A 19,568-nucleotide genomic window follows, 5' to 3' on the forward strand; every position below is an offset into this window, starting at 1 on the left:
TAAGGGACATTTTACCAGAAACATACATTTTTACTTATAAAAATGTGACAGGAGCTGAACTTTAGCTTGCTGTCCTCAACAAAAATTCATAAAAAACAAGCATAATATCATACAATTTAATGATAGAATGCATCCTTGATCATTTCTCCATCAAATTTTCATTTCTGAGTCATAGGAAAAAAGATGATAATTTCAATTAAAGGTGTATTGCACACATTTTATGTTAAGTTTAATGCAAATCTCACAAGATTGACATAAACATTATGACAATTGTACATATGAAGAGTTTAGATGCAAAAACTCTAAATGCCATCTGAAATTTTCCTCTGTAATGAGCATTTTAATCAGGCTCCCATATGTTCAGTAAATCACTTTTATGGCTAAGAAGAAGTCCTTTTCCTGGTCTTTAAAGTAAATTATCCCAGCATAAATAAAGGAGGCATCATTTACGCACCATACACTTCAATCATTTTGATTCTATAGTGAGCCGATTTACATCTGTTTGATTAGCATTGTTTCTTTTGGGTTGTACAGTTTAATTGACAGAATTTTTTACAATGTAGACTGTAAACTCTCAAACTTTTTTGTCACATCCATAACACATGTTTATTTTTCTCATTTAAAATCTAAAAAATGTTTACGGATTGATATTTTTCTGATTTTATAACTCTAGTTAGTTGTTTTGGAAAGTATAAACATATGTGTCAATATAATGTTAACGTATACTTTCTATGTGAATTTATGTTTTGAGTTTTTACTGCAAATGTCACATCCATAATGCTGGAATTGCTCAAATGCATAAATTGATGCACGGCTAAAACTATTTTCACTTACAAATTGCTAGCAAATTTGACAAATAAATACAATTAATTTGACTGGGTATATAACATTTGATGTTTTACATCTATAGACTGAAATAAATATATTGACTCTGGTAAAAAAAAAAAAAATTGGGGGAGCCTTACGCTACAAAACCTGTTTAATCTCTGTTTAATTTTCAGGATAAACATTTGTGACTGATATTAATGTCCACCCTGTACACACACAGCATGTTTTCACCATACCAGTTAATGCTGATGTTATTGCTCATGTATCTTGTTGATAACGTGACTCTTATTCATGAAGATTTGATTGAGTTGATGCTTGATGATATTTTAATCTTCGAAACTTAATTCCCAGACAACCTGTAATGTCGACACACAATCAAAGAACAAAAACTCTGTTGTTTATGTAGACAGGGGACTCTTCTGAGAATCGGGACGTGGGTTTTTCCATGATAAGGCAACAGCTAAAGCAAAAACAATTATTTTATTAATTTTATTTGTCGTTTATACATCTAACATCCTATCCAAAGTTGGAAATAAACCCAGAAACAGCTAAAGACTCTTGCATTTTCTCTCTCTTTGCATGACTGACTGATACATCAGAGCCTTACCCTGGTAACACAGTTTTAAAGGGATGGTTCGCCCATAACTGTAAATTCTGTCATCATTTACGCACCATATACTTCTTTTAAATAAGTTTGACTTTCTTCTGTTGAACACAAAAGATGATTATTTAAAGAAAACTGGAAACCTGCAACTATTAACTACAATATTTGTGTATGGATATCACTGATTACAGGATTATTAAATATCTTTTTTTGTGTTTATTAAGAAGAAAACCTGAGGGAGAGTAAATAGTGAGTGTTTGTTTTAGGGTGAATTTTATCTCTTAAGTAAACATATCTGTCTTAAAGGAATACTTGACTTTTTTAGGAAACAGGCTAATTTTACAAGTCTTCTAGAGTTAAAAAGTTGAGTTTTACCATTTTTGAATTCATTCAGCCAATATATGGATCTGGCGGGAGCTATCTTAGCTTAGCATAAATCATCAAATTGGATTAGACCATTAGCATCTAAAAAATGTAGAGAGTTTTTTTTAATTTTACAATTTAAAGCTTGACTATTTAACTCAAAAGTTGAGTTTCACCATTTTTTTTATTCATTCAGCCATTATCTGAGTCTGCTGGGAGCACTTTTAGCTTAGCATAAATCATCAATTCGGATTAGACCATTAGCATCTAAAAAAATTCTAAAAAAATTTTTGTTCATTTTACTATTTAAAGCTTGACTATTTACCTCTAAAGTTGAGTTTTACCATTTTTTATTCCATTCAGTCAACATCTGGGTCTGGCTGGAGCACTTTTAGCTTAGCTTAGCATAAATCCTCAAATCGGATTAGACCATTAGCATCTAAAGAAATTATAGAAATTTTTGTTCATTTTACTATTTAAAGCTTGACTATTTACCTCTAAAGTTGAGTTTTACCACTTTTTAATCCATTCAGTCAACATCTGGGTCTAGCTGGAGTACTTTTAGCTTAGCTTAACATAAATCATTAAATCGGATTAGACCATTAGCATCTACATTTTGTAAAGAGTTTTGTGTATTTTACTGTTTTAAGCTTGACTCTTTACCTCAAAAGTTGAGTTTTACCATTTTTAAATCCATTTAGCCAATATACTGATCAGGCGAGAGCACTTTTAGTTTAGCTTAGCATAAATCATCAGATTAGACCATCTAAAAGAAAGAGATTGTCATAAATTTTACTATTTAAACCTTGACTATTTACCTTAAAAGTTTAGTTTTACCATTTTTTTATCTATTAAGCAAATATATGGATCTGGCGGGAGCATTTTTAGCTTAGTTTAGCTTAGCTTAGCATAAATCATCAAAACAGATTAGACCATTAGCATCTAAATGTTAAAATGTTAAAGAGTTTTATTATTTTACTTCTAAATTTTTACTTCTAAAGATGAGTTTTACCATTTTTCAATTCGTTCAGCCAATATCCAGGTCTGCTAGAGCACTTTTAGCTTAGCTTAGCATTAAATCATCAAATCGGATTAGACCATTAGCATCTAAAAAATTTTTAGAGAGTTTTGTGAAATTTACTATTAAAATCAATAGTCAAAATTCAATAGTTACACATGCTGTAATAAGACCAATGAAAAACGAAAAGTTGCTATTATAGCTAGAAACTCTCATTCTATCATAAAAATCAAGTATCATTGCTGTGCTGCATTACATGCAACGATATTGTTCTCGAAAATAGTCCTCATCTGGTAACTAGTTAACAGCACTATAATAGTACAACAGGAAAGTTCATACAGAGCTACAGCATTGGGAGAGCAAGAAAATAGTTAAGCTTTAAATTTGATCACAACTATTTTGTCAATATTATCAGAGAGATGCTAATTGTCTAATCTGATTCAATGATTTATGCTAAGTTAAGCTAAAATTGCTCTCGCCACAACACAGGGATAAGCTAAATGGATACAAAAATGGTAAAACGTACAGTTTTACTCTTGGGGGGTTGTAGAATGGGCCTATTTCCAAAATAAAGTGGAGTGTTCCTTTAACACACTCCAGTGGGTTAATACACTGTTGTTGGGTTCATGATGTTGGATTTTACCTTCTGTCATGATCCACCAGAGAAGGAGACACGTTGTGATGTTTGTATTTGACTTCTGACTTGTTGTATCACCTGACCGCGGCAGACTAATGTAGACAAAGATAGTGCTGCCACAAAAAATGGCAAATAAAAAGCACGTTTTGTGATGTTCATAAGTAATTTGTGGTTAAATTATCACTTGGTTATCAACAGAGCTCCATTTGTTCTGCTGTAGTTCAATAAACCATGAAAAGCAGTGAGTCCACACCCTTAGGGGATTTCCCTGGTACTTTATAGCCTAAAAACTCTAGAACTATCTGGGTTATTTTAACCAAGTGTGAGTAAAATACGGATAAATCAACCATTGGTTTAAATGTAGGCTATACGTTTAATTCAATACATTAACATATAAAGCAGTTGTTTTTTAGTCTATATTTTATTAAAAGTGGGTTGAAATAGTCAAGCATTACGTAGAGCGTATGCAAAACGTTTTCAAACATGATTAGCGTTTCCTCATAAGTTAGCTTGTTTACTTCCCTTGGGCTATTCATAGGAATCCAATATCAACAACTCAGTGAAACATAACATTCTGGATCCTGTTCTTTGATAAATTTATTCAGGTGTAATAATTAAACTTGAGCTGCATGATCTCCTCACAGCAAGAAGGTCACTGGTTTAAGTCCGGGCTGGGCCATTTGGCATGTCTGTGTGGAGTTTGCATGCTCTCCCCGTGTTGCCGTTGGTTTTCTCTGGGTGCTTCGGTTCCCCCTCATAGTCCAAACACATGCACTATTGGTGAATTGGAGAAACTAAGTCAGCCATAGTGTATGAGTGTGTGTGAATGTGAGTGTTTGGGTGTTTCCCAGTACTGGGTTGCGGCTGGAAGGACATCGGCTGCGTTAAACATATGCTGGAATAGTTAGACGTTCATTCCGCTGTGTGGTGACCCACATCAAATCAAATCATTCATACTGATGGGCCCTTCAAAGTGGCCAGTTTTGAGCACTTTGGCTGGGAATCAGTTTGGTGGCCACAATCGTTTTCACTCCGAAATACCCTTTAGAGGGCGATAATATGCCATTTGAAACAGACAATACACTCGCCGGCCACTTTATTAGGTACAGCCCAACTGCTCATTAACGCAAATTTATAATCAGCCAATCACATGGCTGCAACGCAATGCATTTAGGCGCGTAGGCATGGTCAAGACGATCTGCTGCAGTTCAAACTGAGCATCAGGTGATTTGAATGATTGTTGGTGCCAGACGGGCTGGTCTGAGTATTTCAGAAACTGCTGATCTACATGGATTTTCACGCACAACGATCTCTAGGGTTTACAGAGAATGGTCTGAAAAAGAGAAAATATCCAGTGAGCGGCAGTTCTGTGGGTGCAAATGCCTTGTTGATGCAAGAGGAGAATGGTCAGACTGGTTCGAGCTGATAGAAAGGCAACACTCACTCAATTAACCACTCCTTACAACCAAGCCAAGTATACAGAAGGGCATCTCTGAATGCACAACACATCCAACCTTGAGGCAGATGGGCTACAGCAGCAGAAGACCACACCAGGTGCCATTCCTGTAACCTAAGAACAGTACATTGAGGCGACAATTCAGACAGGCTCATTAAATTGGACAATAGAAGATTGGAGAAACGTTGCCTGGTCTGATGAGTCTCGATTTCTGCTGCGACATTGGTCGGGTCAGAATTTGGCATCAACAACATGAAAGCATGGCTCCATCCTGCCTTATATCAACGATTCAGGTTGGTGGTGTAATGGTGTGGGGATAGTTTCTTGGCACATTTTGGGCCCATTAGTACTAACTGAGCATTGTGTCAACACCACAGCCGACCTGAGTATTGTTGCTCACCATGTCCATCCCTTTATGACCGATGGCTACTTCCAGCAGGATAACGCTCCATGTCATAAAGCGTGAATCATCTCAGACTGGTTTCTTGAACATGACAATACGTTCACTGTACTTAAAAGGCCTCCACAGTCACCAGATCTCAATCCAATAAAGCACCTTTGGGATGTGGTGGAACGGGAGATTCGCATCATGGATGTGCAGCCAACAAATCTGCAGCAACTGCATGATGCTATCATGTCAATATGGAACAAAATCTCTAAGGAATATTTCCAGTACCTTGTTGAATCTATGCCATGAAGGAGTAAGGCAGTTTTGAAGGCAAAAGTGGGTCCAACCCGGTACTAGTAAGGTGTACCTTTTAATGTGGCCAGTTTATTTGTACAGTGCAAAAATATATGAGCAATATCTGCAAGCCAACAATAGTAAACAAACAATAGTCCATTCAAAAGAGTCAAATGCCAAAAAAAGAGTCAGGTCAGCCTGTTGTCAAACCAGGAACTAATTTGTCATGGATGTTAGTCAGTAATATAACCCACTCCAGGAAGATCCATGTATTTTTGCATTTTCATCTACCCTTACTAAAATAACAAAACTATCAGACAAGCAGGTGCACTAACCATCGTCATCAGGAGTCACACACAAACCCCGCCTTCCTGCTGAAGTCTAAAAACACAGCACAGGTCACATTACTCTTACACACACCATCAGGGAAAACTAGAGAAGATTGGGTTTCACAGAACAAGTTTGAGAAGTAAACCTAACAAGACCTCTCCAAAGCAGGTAAGCCAATTTTACAGACACATTAATGATATGTCAGTTTTAAATAGTTTCACAGGACATGATCTAAATGTATTTACATCTGTTTCCATTAGTAAATGACTCTAGGTGTATAGTTTTGATTATTTTATTGTATATTACACTGTATGGTTGTCTTATACATCTTCAGCTTTCCAATATAAACCTCTCTCTCTCTCTTTTTTTGTAGGTCAAATACATTTCTGATTTCAATGGCAAAACTGAGGACCACTGTACAGCTGAAACGTCATTTCCGCTACATCACAGCATTTCTGAGCTCTACTACTATCTTGTTATTTTTGTATTTTCAAAACTCAGCAGTAATTACCACCTATGCTTCTTATGGGATCGCCTCAAAACGTGCTGCATGTGGATGCAATACATGTGTGGCGAGCCGAGAAAATGGTACTTGGTTCAGTGAGCGGTACAACCGCACCATACCATTTCTGCTCAACAGCACCAACAGTGAATTAAATGAAGACATCTTAAAGTGGTGGAAGGTAAGATAATAATGGGGTTTCTGGCTTTTAATGTTTGCCTATGAGCTTTAATGTACACGACTTTAAAAGTTTGGGATCTTTGATTTAAAGTTGAAGTCAGAATTATTAGCCCCCCTTTTTTAAATGTTTCCCAAATTATGTTTGACAGAGCAAGGACATTTTCACAGTATGTCTGATAATATTTTTTTCTTCTGGAGAAAGTTTTATTTGTTTTATTTCGGCTAGAATAAAAGCAGTTTTTAATTTTTTAAAACCCATTTTAAGGTCAATATTATTAGCTCCTTTAAGCTATTTTATTCGATAGTCTACAGAACAAACCACAGTTATACAATAACTTGCCTAATTACCCTAACCTGCCTAGTTAACCTAATTAACCTAGTTAAGCCTTTAAATGTCACTTTAAGCTGTATAGAAGTGTCTGGAAAAATATCTAGTCAAATATTATTTACTGTCATCATGGCAAAGAAAATAAATCAGTTATAAAAGATGAGTTATTAAAACTATTATGTTTAGAAATGTGTTGAAATAATCTTCTCCCAGTTAAACAGAAATTGGGGGAAAAAATAAACAGAGGGGCTAATAATTCTTCAAATGTATATTTTTTTTTTATATGACCAAGGCTTGATATATTATTAGACAACAAAAAATACAGTAAAAACTATAATAGTGTGGAATAAACATGAACTATTATAGATATAAATTGTAAAAGATATAGATAAATATATTGTTGTGTTATGAAAAACAAATCAAACTTGTTGTAAGAGCCCTTGTATTCAGGCTCAACAACACCCAGTGGCCTTTTGAACGATTCAACAGCCTTTTGAACAGTAAACGGTGCACAGTATGTATTCAAATGGGTAAATATAGGAGAAAGTCATTCATATGTGCCAAACTTCCTTCTGCAAGCAGATGGTCTTATGACTATTTACTGAAGTTTACTGGTTCGAGCCTCGGCTCAGTTGGCGTTTCTGTGTGGAGTTTACATGTTCTCCCTGCGTTCACTGGGTTTCCTCCGGGTGCTCCGGTTTCCCCCATAGTCCAAAGACAAGCGATACAGGTGAATTGGGTAGGCTAAATTGTCCGTAGTGTATGAGTGTGTGTGTGTGTGTGTGTGTGTGTGTGTGTGTGTGTATAAATGTTTGTGTGGATGTTTCCCAGAGATGGGTTGCGGCTGGAAGGGCATCCACTGTGTAAAAGTTTGCTGGATAAGTCGGCAGTTCATTCCGCTGTGGCGGCCCCGGATTAATAAAGGGACTAAGCCGACAAGAAAATGAATGAATGAATGTCTGACTTACAGATGTCTTTAAAGTCGCCATGAAACGAAAGTTAAGATTGTCTTTTTTCCCATATCGTGGTGTACATCTCATTAAAATGGTACTAAAATGAGAAAGAAATTGAAGGGCGGTGCATGATTTTGCAATTTGGAAACTGATTGGATCATTTGAAGATGGGTGTTGCAACAACATGAAAGACGATTGACATGAACTGAAGCGAAATACGCCCTGATAGCCCCGCCCTGAAGGCAAACCATGTGACCAGAAGTAAAGAAAAGTCCTTATGGGGGTGTAAGAAAGGTTTTGGTATGGGTTGAGATTATGAGGGCAAATTCATTTTTGCAAAAAACCAAAGTGCACAAATACTTTTGATTAACTGACTAACTGATAATTGAATAATGGCATGTGAGTTACAAGTCAAAACTCTTGGCAAAACAACAACTTTGCTAGGCCACCGTGAACATGCCTTTTAATCTAAACTCAAAGCCTCCACTATTTAAAAACAAAAGCATTTAGGTTACAATGACAAATGTGTGGTTGATTGGATTAAATCCCTAAGAGAAGTTTGATAAAATGCAACTTCTGCTAAATGTGAAATAAAAAAACTGACGCTCAGTTGGGTTTAGATTTTTTTCGAAGAAAGTCTTTCATAAGCATTGGGATCTTCCATGTGTCCACCAGATTGTATATGTGTATGTAAAAATTGCCAGCAAGTGAAAGTGTAGGGTCACCTTAGGTGAAATGCACAAAGACACTAATGTCAGAGATCCCATAGGGATTGAAACATAGAGATCTCTCCAGATAGTACTCTTCCCCTGATAAAAGGTCCCTTTCCATACCAGTGGGACCAAAGAAACTAAATCTGACTTGCTTAAGCCAGGGTTCCCATGGTGCTGAAAAACAAGATTCACCTCCTCTATAGCCTACGTGTCCACTTGTGGTGGACTAACACTATTTTTTTTTTGTTTTGGGGTCAGCTGTAGAAGAATAGTGAGGAGGTTCATCAAATCTGCCTAGCTAAATCCAATTCAGCCGAAGAGATGTGTAGAGGCTCAGCAACTAAGTGAGGCAAAGATAACCTGATGCAGCTGTCCTGACAGGCCACTATACTATTGTGAACCACACACCATGACCCTAACAACTGCTCATCCGGCTCAGGATTAAGGCTGCTTCATTTGCACTGCTCCTGGCAGCACTCTTGTATACAGTAGCATCTCTGTTATTGTTTGCATTTTGTAGCATTTATCAGTCTCTGTTTTGTTTAGATTCTCCATTTTTATATTCACATATTTTTTTGCTTACTATGATGAGCTCACTTTACTTTCCAGTTTTCTTCGTGGAACATCATTCCTGTTATCCCAATACAATCCATACCATACAATTCCTACCCCTAAACCTAACCCTAACTGTAAAATTATTGGAATGTTGTTCCAGAATCAACATAGATGTTGATACAAGAGAACAAAGAGATGTCCTACTTGATGAAATCACACTAACCTTTGTCCCCCGTCAACATCGCTTATTCTGACACTTTGTTTTTGATGATGAAACAGTCAGGCATATGGCCATCAGATGAATAGTGATTCTGGACTTCTCCAGAATATCCAGATAAGCAGTTCGCCTGTGGCCAGTACTGACTATTGATTCTTGTAAAACAACAGTGAACACAGTGAGACTATAATAAAGTAAAATACGTCAAGCCTTTTGTATACAGGCAAATTTCATTGTACCTTTCTAGTTACAGCAGAAATTTTTTGGGCTCTTGGAAGTGAACCCTGGGTGTTGATCATTGAAAGTGACCAACAAAAGGAAGACTAACCAAAAATAAGACTAATTATAGTTAGGATTAACTTAATCCTAATTGCTATTATGTTTTGAAACAGGGGCTTCAAGGTGCAGCAGATGTCATCAACTACACATATGTGGTGGACATTTTGTTTTCTCTGTTCCCCGATGAAGATCACTTCTCAGATGCTGGTCCAGATCGCTGCAGGACCTGTGCTGTGGTGGGAAACTCTGGGAACCTTCTGCGCTCCAATTATGGGCGTCTCATAGATCTTCATGACTTTGTTTTGAGGTAGAGGATTTGGAATTATAAAACAGTAATATCAATGGAATAGGTCATTAATGCCAAGATTTTTACAGTTAAAGTCCGTGTTGAATCAAAATGTACAGTGTTTATTGTGTTCATTCTGAAAACGTAGTCCCGTAGACGTTTCTGGAGACTGTGAATTATGTAGGTGGAGGTACGTATGGCTGCATTTCATTTTTAAGCAAACACTATGGGCGGAATGACGCCGTTCATTTTCATGCATACCGACTGACCGATTACCTCCGTGTGAAGGGTTTACACGCCGCAACCAGTTTGTCCAGTTAGCTTGTCGTGTACGTCAGCGGGCTTAAGACGCAGAGAGGAGCTGACCATGATGTCCGGGGAAGAATGGTTCCAGAAATCAAGTAAAACAAAAACAGACTCCAAAAAATAAAGTGAACCAGTTCATAACATGGTGAGAAAGTAATAAAATCCGAAAACGTGGTAAAAATCAGACGAAGGCTTTTCTTTTCTGGATGGCTTTTGTAAATTGTTCGCTTGGTTTAGGGAAGTAAGTGGGTGGGTGGATCAATCTGTAAAATTGGTTGGGTTTAGGGAAGGAGGAGGGTGGATCAGTCGATTGGCCGGTCGCTCAGTCAATCGTTCAGTCAGTCAGACAGACGGTCTTTCGACAGACGGTCTTTCGACAGCGGTCTCCGGTGGGTTTACGTGAGAACAGCAAAAGACATTTGAGATACGAAAAAGTGCACACAGCGGCCTCTCGCGGATTCACAAAAACTGGAAAAATACATACCTCCTGGGATGTGTTTCGCGGTCTCCAGAAACATCTACGAGACTACGTTTTCAGAAGAGCCTGGCTTGAACAAAACGATTGACTAAGTAATCTTCAATCAAAGTTTGACCATTTGCTTTGACGTTTGGAGTGGTGGTTCTTCTCTGTTGGCGTCCGTTTGTATGGCTTCACCCACAATATTCTTAATCACGTCCCTCTTATCATTATGAGGGAATGATGAGGGAACAGATTCATGGGGTGAAATAAAATCATGAACAAAACACAGCTATTGACCAATCAGCATCAAGGACTAGAACTAACCAATCCCAGAGTGCAAATTCATTTCCACTGATGCCACATATCTTTTCTCTTTTTTTAATCACAGGATAAATAAAGGCCCGACAAAAGGTTTTGAGAAGGATGTGGGGTCTAAGACCACTCACCGGATCATGTATCCCGAGAGTGCTGTGGATTTGGACAACTCCACTCATCTGGTGCTCTTTCCTTATAAGATTCTGGACATGCAATGGCTCATTAGTATCTTCACAACTAAACACATCACAGAGTAAGAAATAAAGACTTCTGAGAAACATTACACATGTTATTTTCTATACATACACTGACCAGACCAATTGTTTGGTGCATTCTATTTGTTCCTCTTTTAGTATTCAGGAACGCCTTTATTTAACAAAGTGCAGGAAACATTCCACGGAATTGTTGGTCTGTAGACAAATTTGTTAGCTACTTATCCATTATGTTAATTTCCTGTTCCTCCACATCCCAAAGGTGCTTTAATATACTGAGATCAGATGACAGTTGAGGTCATATGAGTTTAGTGAGCTCACTTTCAGCTACAAGAAACTAGTTTACTAAAGTACATTTTCAAGTAGGCATATCTGTATTTTAAGTATATTTATTGTAGAAATATTTACTTTTAATTCACTACATTTCAAAAGAATCTATAAGATCTAAATGAACTTTTTCATATAATTATAAAGTATAACAATCTACACTACCTGACAAAAATATTGTCATTGATCCCAGTTGTTAGAGCAACAAATAATAACTTGACTTCTAGTTGATCATTTGGAATCATCACAAATACTGCAGAATACCCCCTGGAACCCGCATGGACCCAAGATTCTCATGAAAATCAGTCAAGTTTGGTGAAGGAAAAAGCATGGTTTGGGGTTACATTCAGTATGTGGGTGTTTGAGAGATCTGCAGAGTGGAGGGCAACATCAACAGCCTGAGGTATCAAGACATTTGTGCTGCCCATTACATTACAAACCACAGGAGAGGGCGAATTCTTCAGCAGGATAGCGCTCCTTCTCATACTTCAGCCCCCACATCAAAGCTCCTGAAAGCAAAGAAGGTCAAGCTGCTCCAGGATTGGCCAGTCCAGTCACCAGATATGAACAATAATGAGCATGTCTGGGGTAAGATGAAGGAGGAGACTTTGAGGATGAATCCAAGGATCTTGAATAACCCTGGGAGTCTTGATGGACCCTAATCTAGAAGCCTTCACCTTATAACATAAGCCATTTCTGATATCAAATGATCAACTAGAAGTCAAGTTATTATTTGTTGTTCCCAAAACTTGAATTGGAAACAGAACTTTTGTTAGGTTGTCTACACTGTAAAATATCCTTAAATTAGCAGGTTTTCATATTTATGTTTTCATTCATTATTTTAAATTACATTATTGGACTTACATTAAGAACTTACAATGTTGAAAAGCTTAGAAAAGTTACTTTTATTGACATTTTTAATAGCTTGAAGTGATATATATTGCCTGAATTGGTCCCAGTGCTTTTCTCTGTTATTTTTATCTCATCCAAAATAATTTTTCAAATGACTAAAATATCAAAAAGTCACTCTGTCAAACTGCACCTATAAATTTTAAACCAAATGAATGAAGGAAGGAACAAAAATATAAACAAATTAATAAATGAATAAATGACCTAATGAAGGAAGGAACAAAAATATGAATGAATTAATTTATTTATTTATTAATGAACGAATGAATGAACAAAAAACCTAATGAAGGAAGGAACAAAAATATGAATCAATGAACGAATGAATGAATGAATGAACAAAGGACCTAATGAAGGAAGAAATAAAAATATAAACGAACGAACTAATGAATAGATGAATGAATAAAGGACCTAATGAAGGAAAAAACTAAAATATAAACAAACGAATGAATGAATGAACAAAGGACCTAATGAAGGAAGAACCGAAAATATGAACGAACGAATGAACTAATAAATGAACAAAAGACCTAATGAAGGAAGTAACAAAAATATAAACGAATGAATAAATTAATTAATGAATTATTGAGGGAACGAAAGACCCAATGAAGGAAGTGTCAAAAATATTAATGAACAAAGAACCTGATAATGTAAGGCACAAAAAATATAAACAAATGAATGAAAGAATGAATGAACGAACAAAGGATCAAATAATGGAAGGAACAAAAATATAAACGAACAAACAAATGAACGAATAAATGAATGACTGAATGAACGAACAAACAAAAGATCTAATGAAGTAACAAAAATATAAACAAACGAATAAATGAATGAATAAACGAATGAAGGGTGGTTCGAAGGAAGGTACAAATGAATGAAAGAACGAATGAATGAACAAACGAATGAATAAAGGAAGGACAGAACTAACAATGGTAGGAACAAATGAATATAGAAAGATCACTAAATGATCATCTACTCGAGTACTTTAAAAGGGCTACTTTTTACTCTTACTTTGAGTAATATTTACTAAAGACACATTACCCTACATGCACTACATTTTTGAGCAAGCAATAGTACCCGAGTATGATTTTTCAGTACTCTTTCCACCACTGGGCACATAATACCTGCGCTGAGCTGAAACTAGTAAAAATCAAACAGTTATATCTGGCACTCCATTCTGCCAAGTGTATGATAGTGCCATTTGTGATTTAGGGTGTCCCGTGTTTGAATCCTGACCTTTTCCTTTACAAATTAATTGTGTAAAAGGGATTAAAAATGAAGTGCTTTTGGACTTTGACTCAAGTAACATTGACAATGAGGACTTTATATGTTTAATTGAGCTATATTTTATTAGGGAGTCTACTTTTACTCAAATGCCTGATTTGTGTATTCTGTCCACCACAGTGAAAAAAAGTGTATGCAAATATTAAGATGAAATGTATCTAAATTAAATTTGAATGCATTTGTTTATAGAACATACATGTCAGTACCATCAACAATCAACGCAGACAGGGACAAGGTAAGCCAATTGCTTATTTTGTTAAGCCTGATTAACACTGAACTGCATATTCTAAATATCATGCCTTAAATCCATGTCCTGTTAACTTTCTGTCGTTGTTTTTAGGTGATGATTCTCCATCCTGAATTCATCAAATATGTGAATGATAAATGGGCTGAGGGTCATGGTGGATATCCCTCCACTGGCTTCTTAACGCTGATATTTGCTCTTCACATCTGCGACGAGGTAAAACTCTCGTCATGTGTCTGCAACTTTGCATGGCATAGTTTCGGCGAAGCAATGCTGTTGTTTCTGAGGGAGTGTCTGTTTGAACAAGATAACATAACCACATGGCAACCACAAAAGTGGATTCACAGGATGATTGCAAATATTTGATTGCAGGTGTTATGACAAATGCAGGCGCTTTACGCAGGAACAAAAGAGCTTTGAGTAAAGCGTGAGCATCAAAACATGGTCATGATCCACTTCAGGCTCTTGGTTAATGAACAAAGGGCAGCTTTAAAGGGTCACGAAACACCAAAGCACATTTTTTGAGCTGTTGACAGTCGTATATGTGTCCCACACTGCTAAAAACACTATTAGGACACCTATATTTCACTAAAAAGTGTAAATTGGTTGTTTTTGCGTTATTTCAAGCAAATTCGTACTTCCGGTTTGAAACGAATTTTTGAAGCTGCGTCACGGTCATGACATAATAGCGTGTATTCCAGCGTGCAGACTGGACGTCTGTGTCAGAGTGTGTCTTATTACGTCTTACAGTGTGATGCATTAAGTAAGGCTTGGTTCAAACCAATCAGCGAGCTCTATTGTGCAACTTCATTAATATTCATTACTATCACCGTGTTTTCAGGACAGAGACGCCACGTTGTGTTGGCAAAACAAGCGTGAAGTGTTGCTTTTATAGTTTGCTGCAGTTAAGTTTTGTTTTCATTTTCTCTCTGTGAGAGCGCAGCTGGAGTCACGTGTGGATTAACAGTGTACGCGACGCTCGACAACAATAACTTACGTGTCTAAGGAGGATTATTGTTTACCTGAGAGCTGTTCTCATCTGCAAACGCTGAGATCTGGATTCGTTTGTAGTATTCTCTTCATAAAGACGCGGCTCTAGTTGCTGGTGATTGTCCTGTCTCTACAGATTTGGTAAGTGAGCGACCAGTGCTCTTTGTTTATTCAGTTTGGTCGTATCTAACAAACTATTGCACAGAGTGTAAACACGTTAGCACCACAACCAAACTTTAACCTCGTGTAGGGTTTTTACCGCATTTAGTGACCGGAATAACACGCGCGACTTTCTGACGCTACCTGCCGTGTGCATCTGCAGAGGGTTTTTTTTTCTCTCATTCGCCATGCGGTATAAAACATTGCATGAAAAATACACGCTTAGAGCAGTTCCTCGAATCCAATATCTAGTATCTCGCAAGGGGCATGAATGAATTCCCTGAATGAAAGAGCCAAACTGCAGTTAAAGTCCACCATTTAATAATTTGGCAAATAATTCGACTACAGATGTCCATGTAGGTTAAACACCATTACTTTCTCCTGTATGTGTATGTGTATGTGTGTGTGTGTGTGTGTATTTTGACTCTGAAACTCGCGCGTGCCCAAATAGACACTCCCACACCATCCCACTTTTCTTCCTCCGACACTCCCCCCTAAACAGAGCTGGACACGCCCACTTTTCTGACTTTTTCCAAAGTAGAGATGTGAAAACACCCTGCTGAAACGAGGGGGTTTCATGGCCCTTTAAAGAGTAAAGTTTATAGCATTTTTGCTATTTTGGATGGAAAAACGGTTTGTTCTCCTGACAGGTGGTCAATTTCAAAACTCTTTTTCACATTGTCATTACGGGATATTGTGTGTAGAATTTTGAGGAAATAAATGAATTGAATCCATTTTGGAATTAGGCTGTAACATAATAAATGTGAACAAAGTAAAGCACTATGAATACTTTGCGGATGCCCTGTATGTTTTTGTTGACAACATTTCCAACACAATCTCACGGCAATTCGTAACTTTTTCATTTAGTGGCTAATTCGTATGAATTTGTACGTTCTAATTCGTACAATTTAGTACGATTTGCTTATCCCCCAATGATGGTTGGGTTTAGGGGTGGGGTCAGGTGCCACGCCTCCTTTTTAAAATCGTACCATTTTGTACGACTGAACTCGTACGAATTCGTACGAATTAGCCACTAAACTGGTAAAACGTAAAATACTTACGTTTTCTCGTGAGATCAGGCTGACATTTCTCATATTAAAAGATGCTTGTGTGCGGCTGCACATCCCTGTGTGAGTAATAAGCATCATGTATGCTCATTGTGGATCTGCCTATAGATGCAAATCACAAATGTGCTTTTAAATGTAAAAAAAAAAGCGCCATTGACTTTAGAGCAGCTTTTTGTTGGCTATTAGTCCCATTTGCACAGGGACATTGGTAAATAACTGGAAAATTTATTGAAAGACTTTACCGAAAAAAGTGCTGTTCACACAGGCAAGGGCGTTCTGGTATTTTGGAAAGACATTCATCCCAAAATACCAGTAAATTCTGACATCATTAAGCAGAAATGTCACTTGTATTTGTAAACACAATAGGGGTCTCGCTTTTGTTGATGGTTTCACTTTTATTTAAAGCTTTAGGCGGGACTCAAACCAACCACCTTCTTCCTGTGAGGCTACAGTGCTAACCACTGAGCCACCTCTATCTGCTAGTTAAGTTTGACGTCACGCGAAGCGGCTTCCAAGTCCAAGCGCTCTGTTCAACTGAATGGGGAGACTCATGAAATGGTAACAATAAACGTTTACAAAGCGATTTAATACTTTCGAAAATCACGATCGCAATATATATGTCCTTGCCTAATATCCAATGGCCAGAAAGTGATTACATTTTTTATAAATTGTACAAATTTTGGTATTTGTTATGCAGCAAGCCCAGAGATTGTTGTGTACACTATGACTTTATGTAAAATTTACTTTAATGTGTGACATGAATAAAAAGTGATCATAAACGAATGATTTCTCAACTCAAATAAGTGGCGGCTTGGACCCGGAAACAGTATTACATACGTCACCAACATGTCACCACGTAACAAGCGGATAATAAAAGACATGAATGTGAAAATATTCATATGAAATAAAATCCCATTTTGACTAATTGCCTGTATTTTCTCCCTCAGGTGAATGTTTTTGGGTTCGGAGCTACCAGTGAAGGACAGTGGCATCATTATTTTGACGATTCGATGACTTCCTTTAGCAATCTTCACGGTGGAGACTTTGAAAATCAAACGATTCATTTCCTCCATCAACAAAACAAGATTTCATTGCACAAGGGTTGGACATGAAGCAGGTTTCAGGAGAAACATGAGTACCCCGTGACATCAGTATTGGATAATGAGCTGAGGAATCTGAACTTGCAGGTCTACGGGAGACGTGACGAGAGATCAACTTTCCTGAGGAGATTCATTTGAGCTCAATGAAAATGTGGCTTTAGGTTATTTATTTATTTATTTTGATGAACTTTCCAGGATCTTCAAGCACCACTGAGGCTCGCTGTTTACAATGGAATCCACACATTAAAGGCATCTTTCTGTATGTTAGCTTCGGGAAATGAAGTTGAATTAAATAAATATAGGAGCTGGAGCGACCTGGGCTACAAAACACTTCAGCACATGCCACTAACACATATAACATCATGGCATGTGATTGCTGAAGTAATTGATGCAGAAATATACAGCGCAGACCAAGTATTAGGTGCTTTACATGTTCACACTGTTCAGTAGTCCAACATTTCTGTGTTACAAATCCTGCTGCTGTTTGCTATAACTGATATTGTGATTTAATCTGAGATGCTGTCATACTGTAATATTTTAATTTAATCTAAGATGCTGTTATTTATACGGTAATATTGTGATTTAATCTGAGATGCTGTCATACTGTAATATTTTAATTTAATCTAAGATGCTGTTATTTATACGGTAATATTGTGATTTAATCTGAGATGCTGTCATACTGTAATATTTTAATTTAATCTGAGATGCTGTTATTTATACGGTAATATTGTGATTTAATCTGAGATGCTGTCATTTATACTGTAATATTGTGATTTAATCTGAGATGCTGTAATTTATACGGTAATATTGTGATTTAATCTGAGATACTGTAATTTATACGGTAATATTGTGATTTAATCTGAGATGCTGTAATTTATACGGTAATATTGTGATTTAATCTGAGATGCTGTAATTTATACTGTAATATTGTGATTTAATCTGAGATGCTGTAATTTATACTGTAATATTGTGATTTAATCTGAGATACTGTAATTTATACTGTAATATTTTAATTTAATCTGAGATACTGTAATTTATACTGTAATATTGTGATTTAATCTGAGATGCTGTAATTTATACTGTAATATTGTGATTTAATCTGAGATGCTGTAATTTATACTGTAATATTGTGATTTAATCTGAGATGCTGTAATTTATACGGTAATATTGTGATTTAATCTGAGATACTGTAATTTATATGGTAATATTGTGATTTAATCTGAGATGCTGTAATTTATACTGTAATATTGTGATTTAATCTGAGATGCTGTAATTTATACTGTAATATTGTGATTTAATCTGAGATGCTGTAATTTATACGGTAATATTGTGATTTAATCTGAGATACTGTAATTTATATGGTAATATTGTGATTTAATCTGAGATGCTGTAATTTATACTGTAATATTGTGATTTAATCTGAGATACTGTAATTTATACGGTAATATTGTGATTTAATCTGAGATGCTGTAATTTATACTGTAATATTGTGATTTAATCTGAGATGCTGTAATTTATACTGTAATATTGTGATTTAATCTGAGATGCTGTAATTTATACTGTAATATTTTAATTTAATCTGAGATGCTGTAATTTATACTGTAATATTGTGATTTAATCTGAGATGCTGTAATTTACACGGTAATATTGTGATTTAATCTGAGATGCTGTAATTTATACTGTAATATTGTGATTTAATCTGAGATGCTGTAATTTATATGGTAATATTGTGATTTAATCTGAGATGCTGTAATTTATACTGTAATATTGTGATTTAATCTGAGATGCTGTAATTTATACGGTAATATTGTGATTTAATCTGAGATACTGTAATTTATATGGTAATATTGTGATTTAATCTGAGATGCTGTAATTTATACTGTAATATTGTGATTTAATCTGAGATGCTGTAATTTACACGGTAATATTGTGATTTAATCTGAGATACTGTAATTTATATGATAATATTGTGATTTAATGTGAGATACTGTAATTTATTCGGTAATATTGTGATTTAATCTGAGATACTGTAATTTATACTGTAATATTTTAATTTAATCTGAGATGCTGTAATTTATACTGTAATATTGTGATTTAATCTGAGATGCTGTCATTTATACTGTAATATTTTCATTTAATCAGAGTTTTAGCGTTTCATTTGCTGTAAGCCATCAAATTAAAAAGAAATAAACATTTAAAATACAATAATATGCGTGTAATAAATCTATATAATGTACGAGTTTCACTTTTTGAATTAAATTAATGAATTG

General features: G+C 36.0%; 1 protein-coding gene across 1 annotated transcript; it reads left to right on the forward strand.

The window, feature by feature from the left end:
- Positions 1-5,961: 5,961 nt before the first annotated feature.
- st3gal1l (ST3 beta-galactoside alpha-2,3-sialyltransferase 1, like) lies at positions 5,962-19,568 on the forward strand. The gene is made up of 7 exons (XM_002664713.7): positions 5,962-6,086; positions 6,292-6,601; positions 9,759-9,952; positions 11,086-11,265; positions 13,928-13,973; positions 14,079-14,198; positions 17,146-19,568. The coding sequence occupies exons 2-7, from the start codon at positions 6,314-6,316 to the stop codon at positions 17,308-17,310; spliced, it is 993 nt and encodes a 330-aa protein (XP_002664759.1). The 5' UTR covers positions 5,962-6,086; positions 6,292-6,313; the 3' UTR covers positions 17,311-19,568.

Source organism: Danio rerio, chromosome 19 (genome assembly GCF_049306965.1).
Source record: "Danio rerio strain Tuebingen ecotype United States chromosome 19, GRCz12tu, whole genome shotgun sequence".
Classification (NCBI taxonomy): Eukaryota; Metazoa; Chordata; class Actinopteri; order Cypriniformes; family Danionidae; genus Danio; species Danio rerio.

Bases quoted from the DNA above. Each gene is read 5' to 3' on its own strand.
- st3gal1l (XM_002664713.7), top strand. From the start codon at position 6,314: ATGGCAAAACTGAGGACCACTGTACAGCTGAAACGTCATTTCCGCTAC. The intron at 13,974-14,078 runs GTAAGCCAATTG...CGTTGTTTTTAG, and splicing joins TCAACGCAGACAGGGACAAG to GTGATGATTCTCCATCCTGA. The intron at 14,199-17,145 runs GTAAAACTCTCG...TTTCTCCCTCAG, and splicing joins CTCTTCACATCTGCGACGAG to GTGAATGTTTTTGGGTTCGG.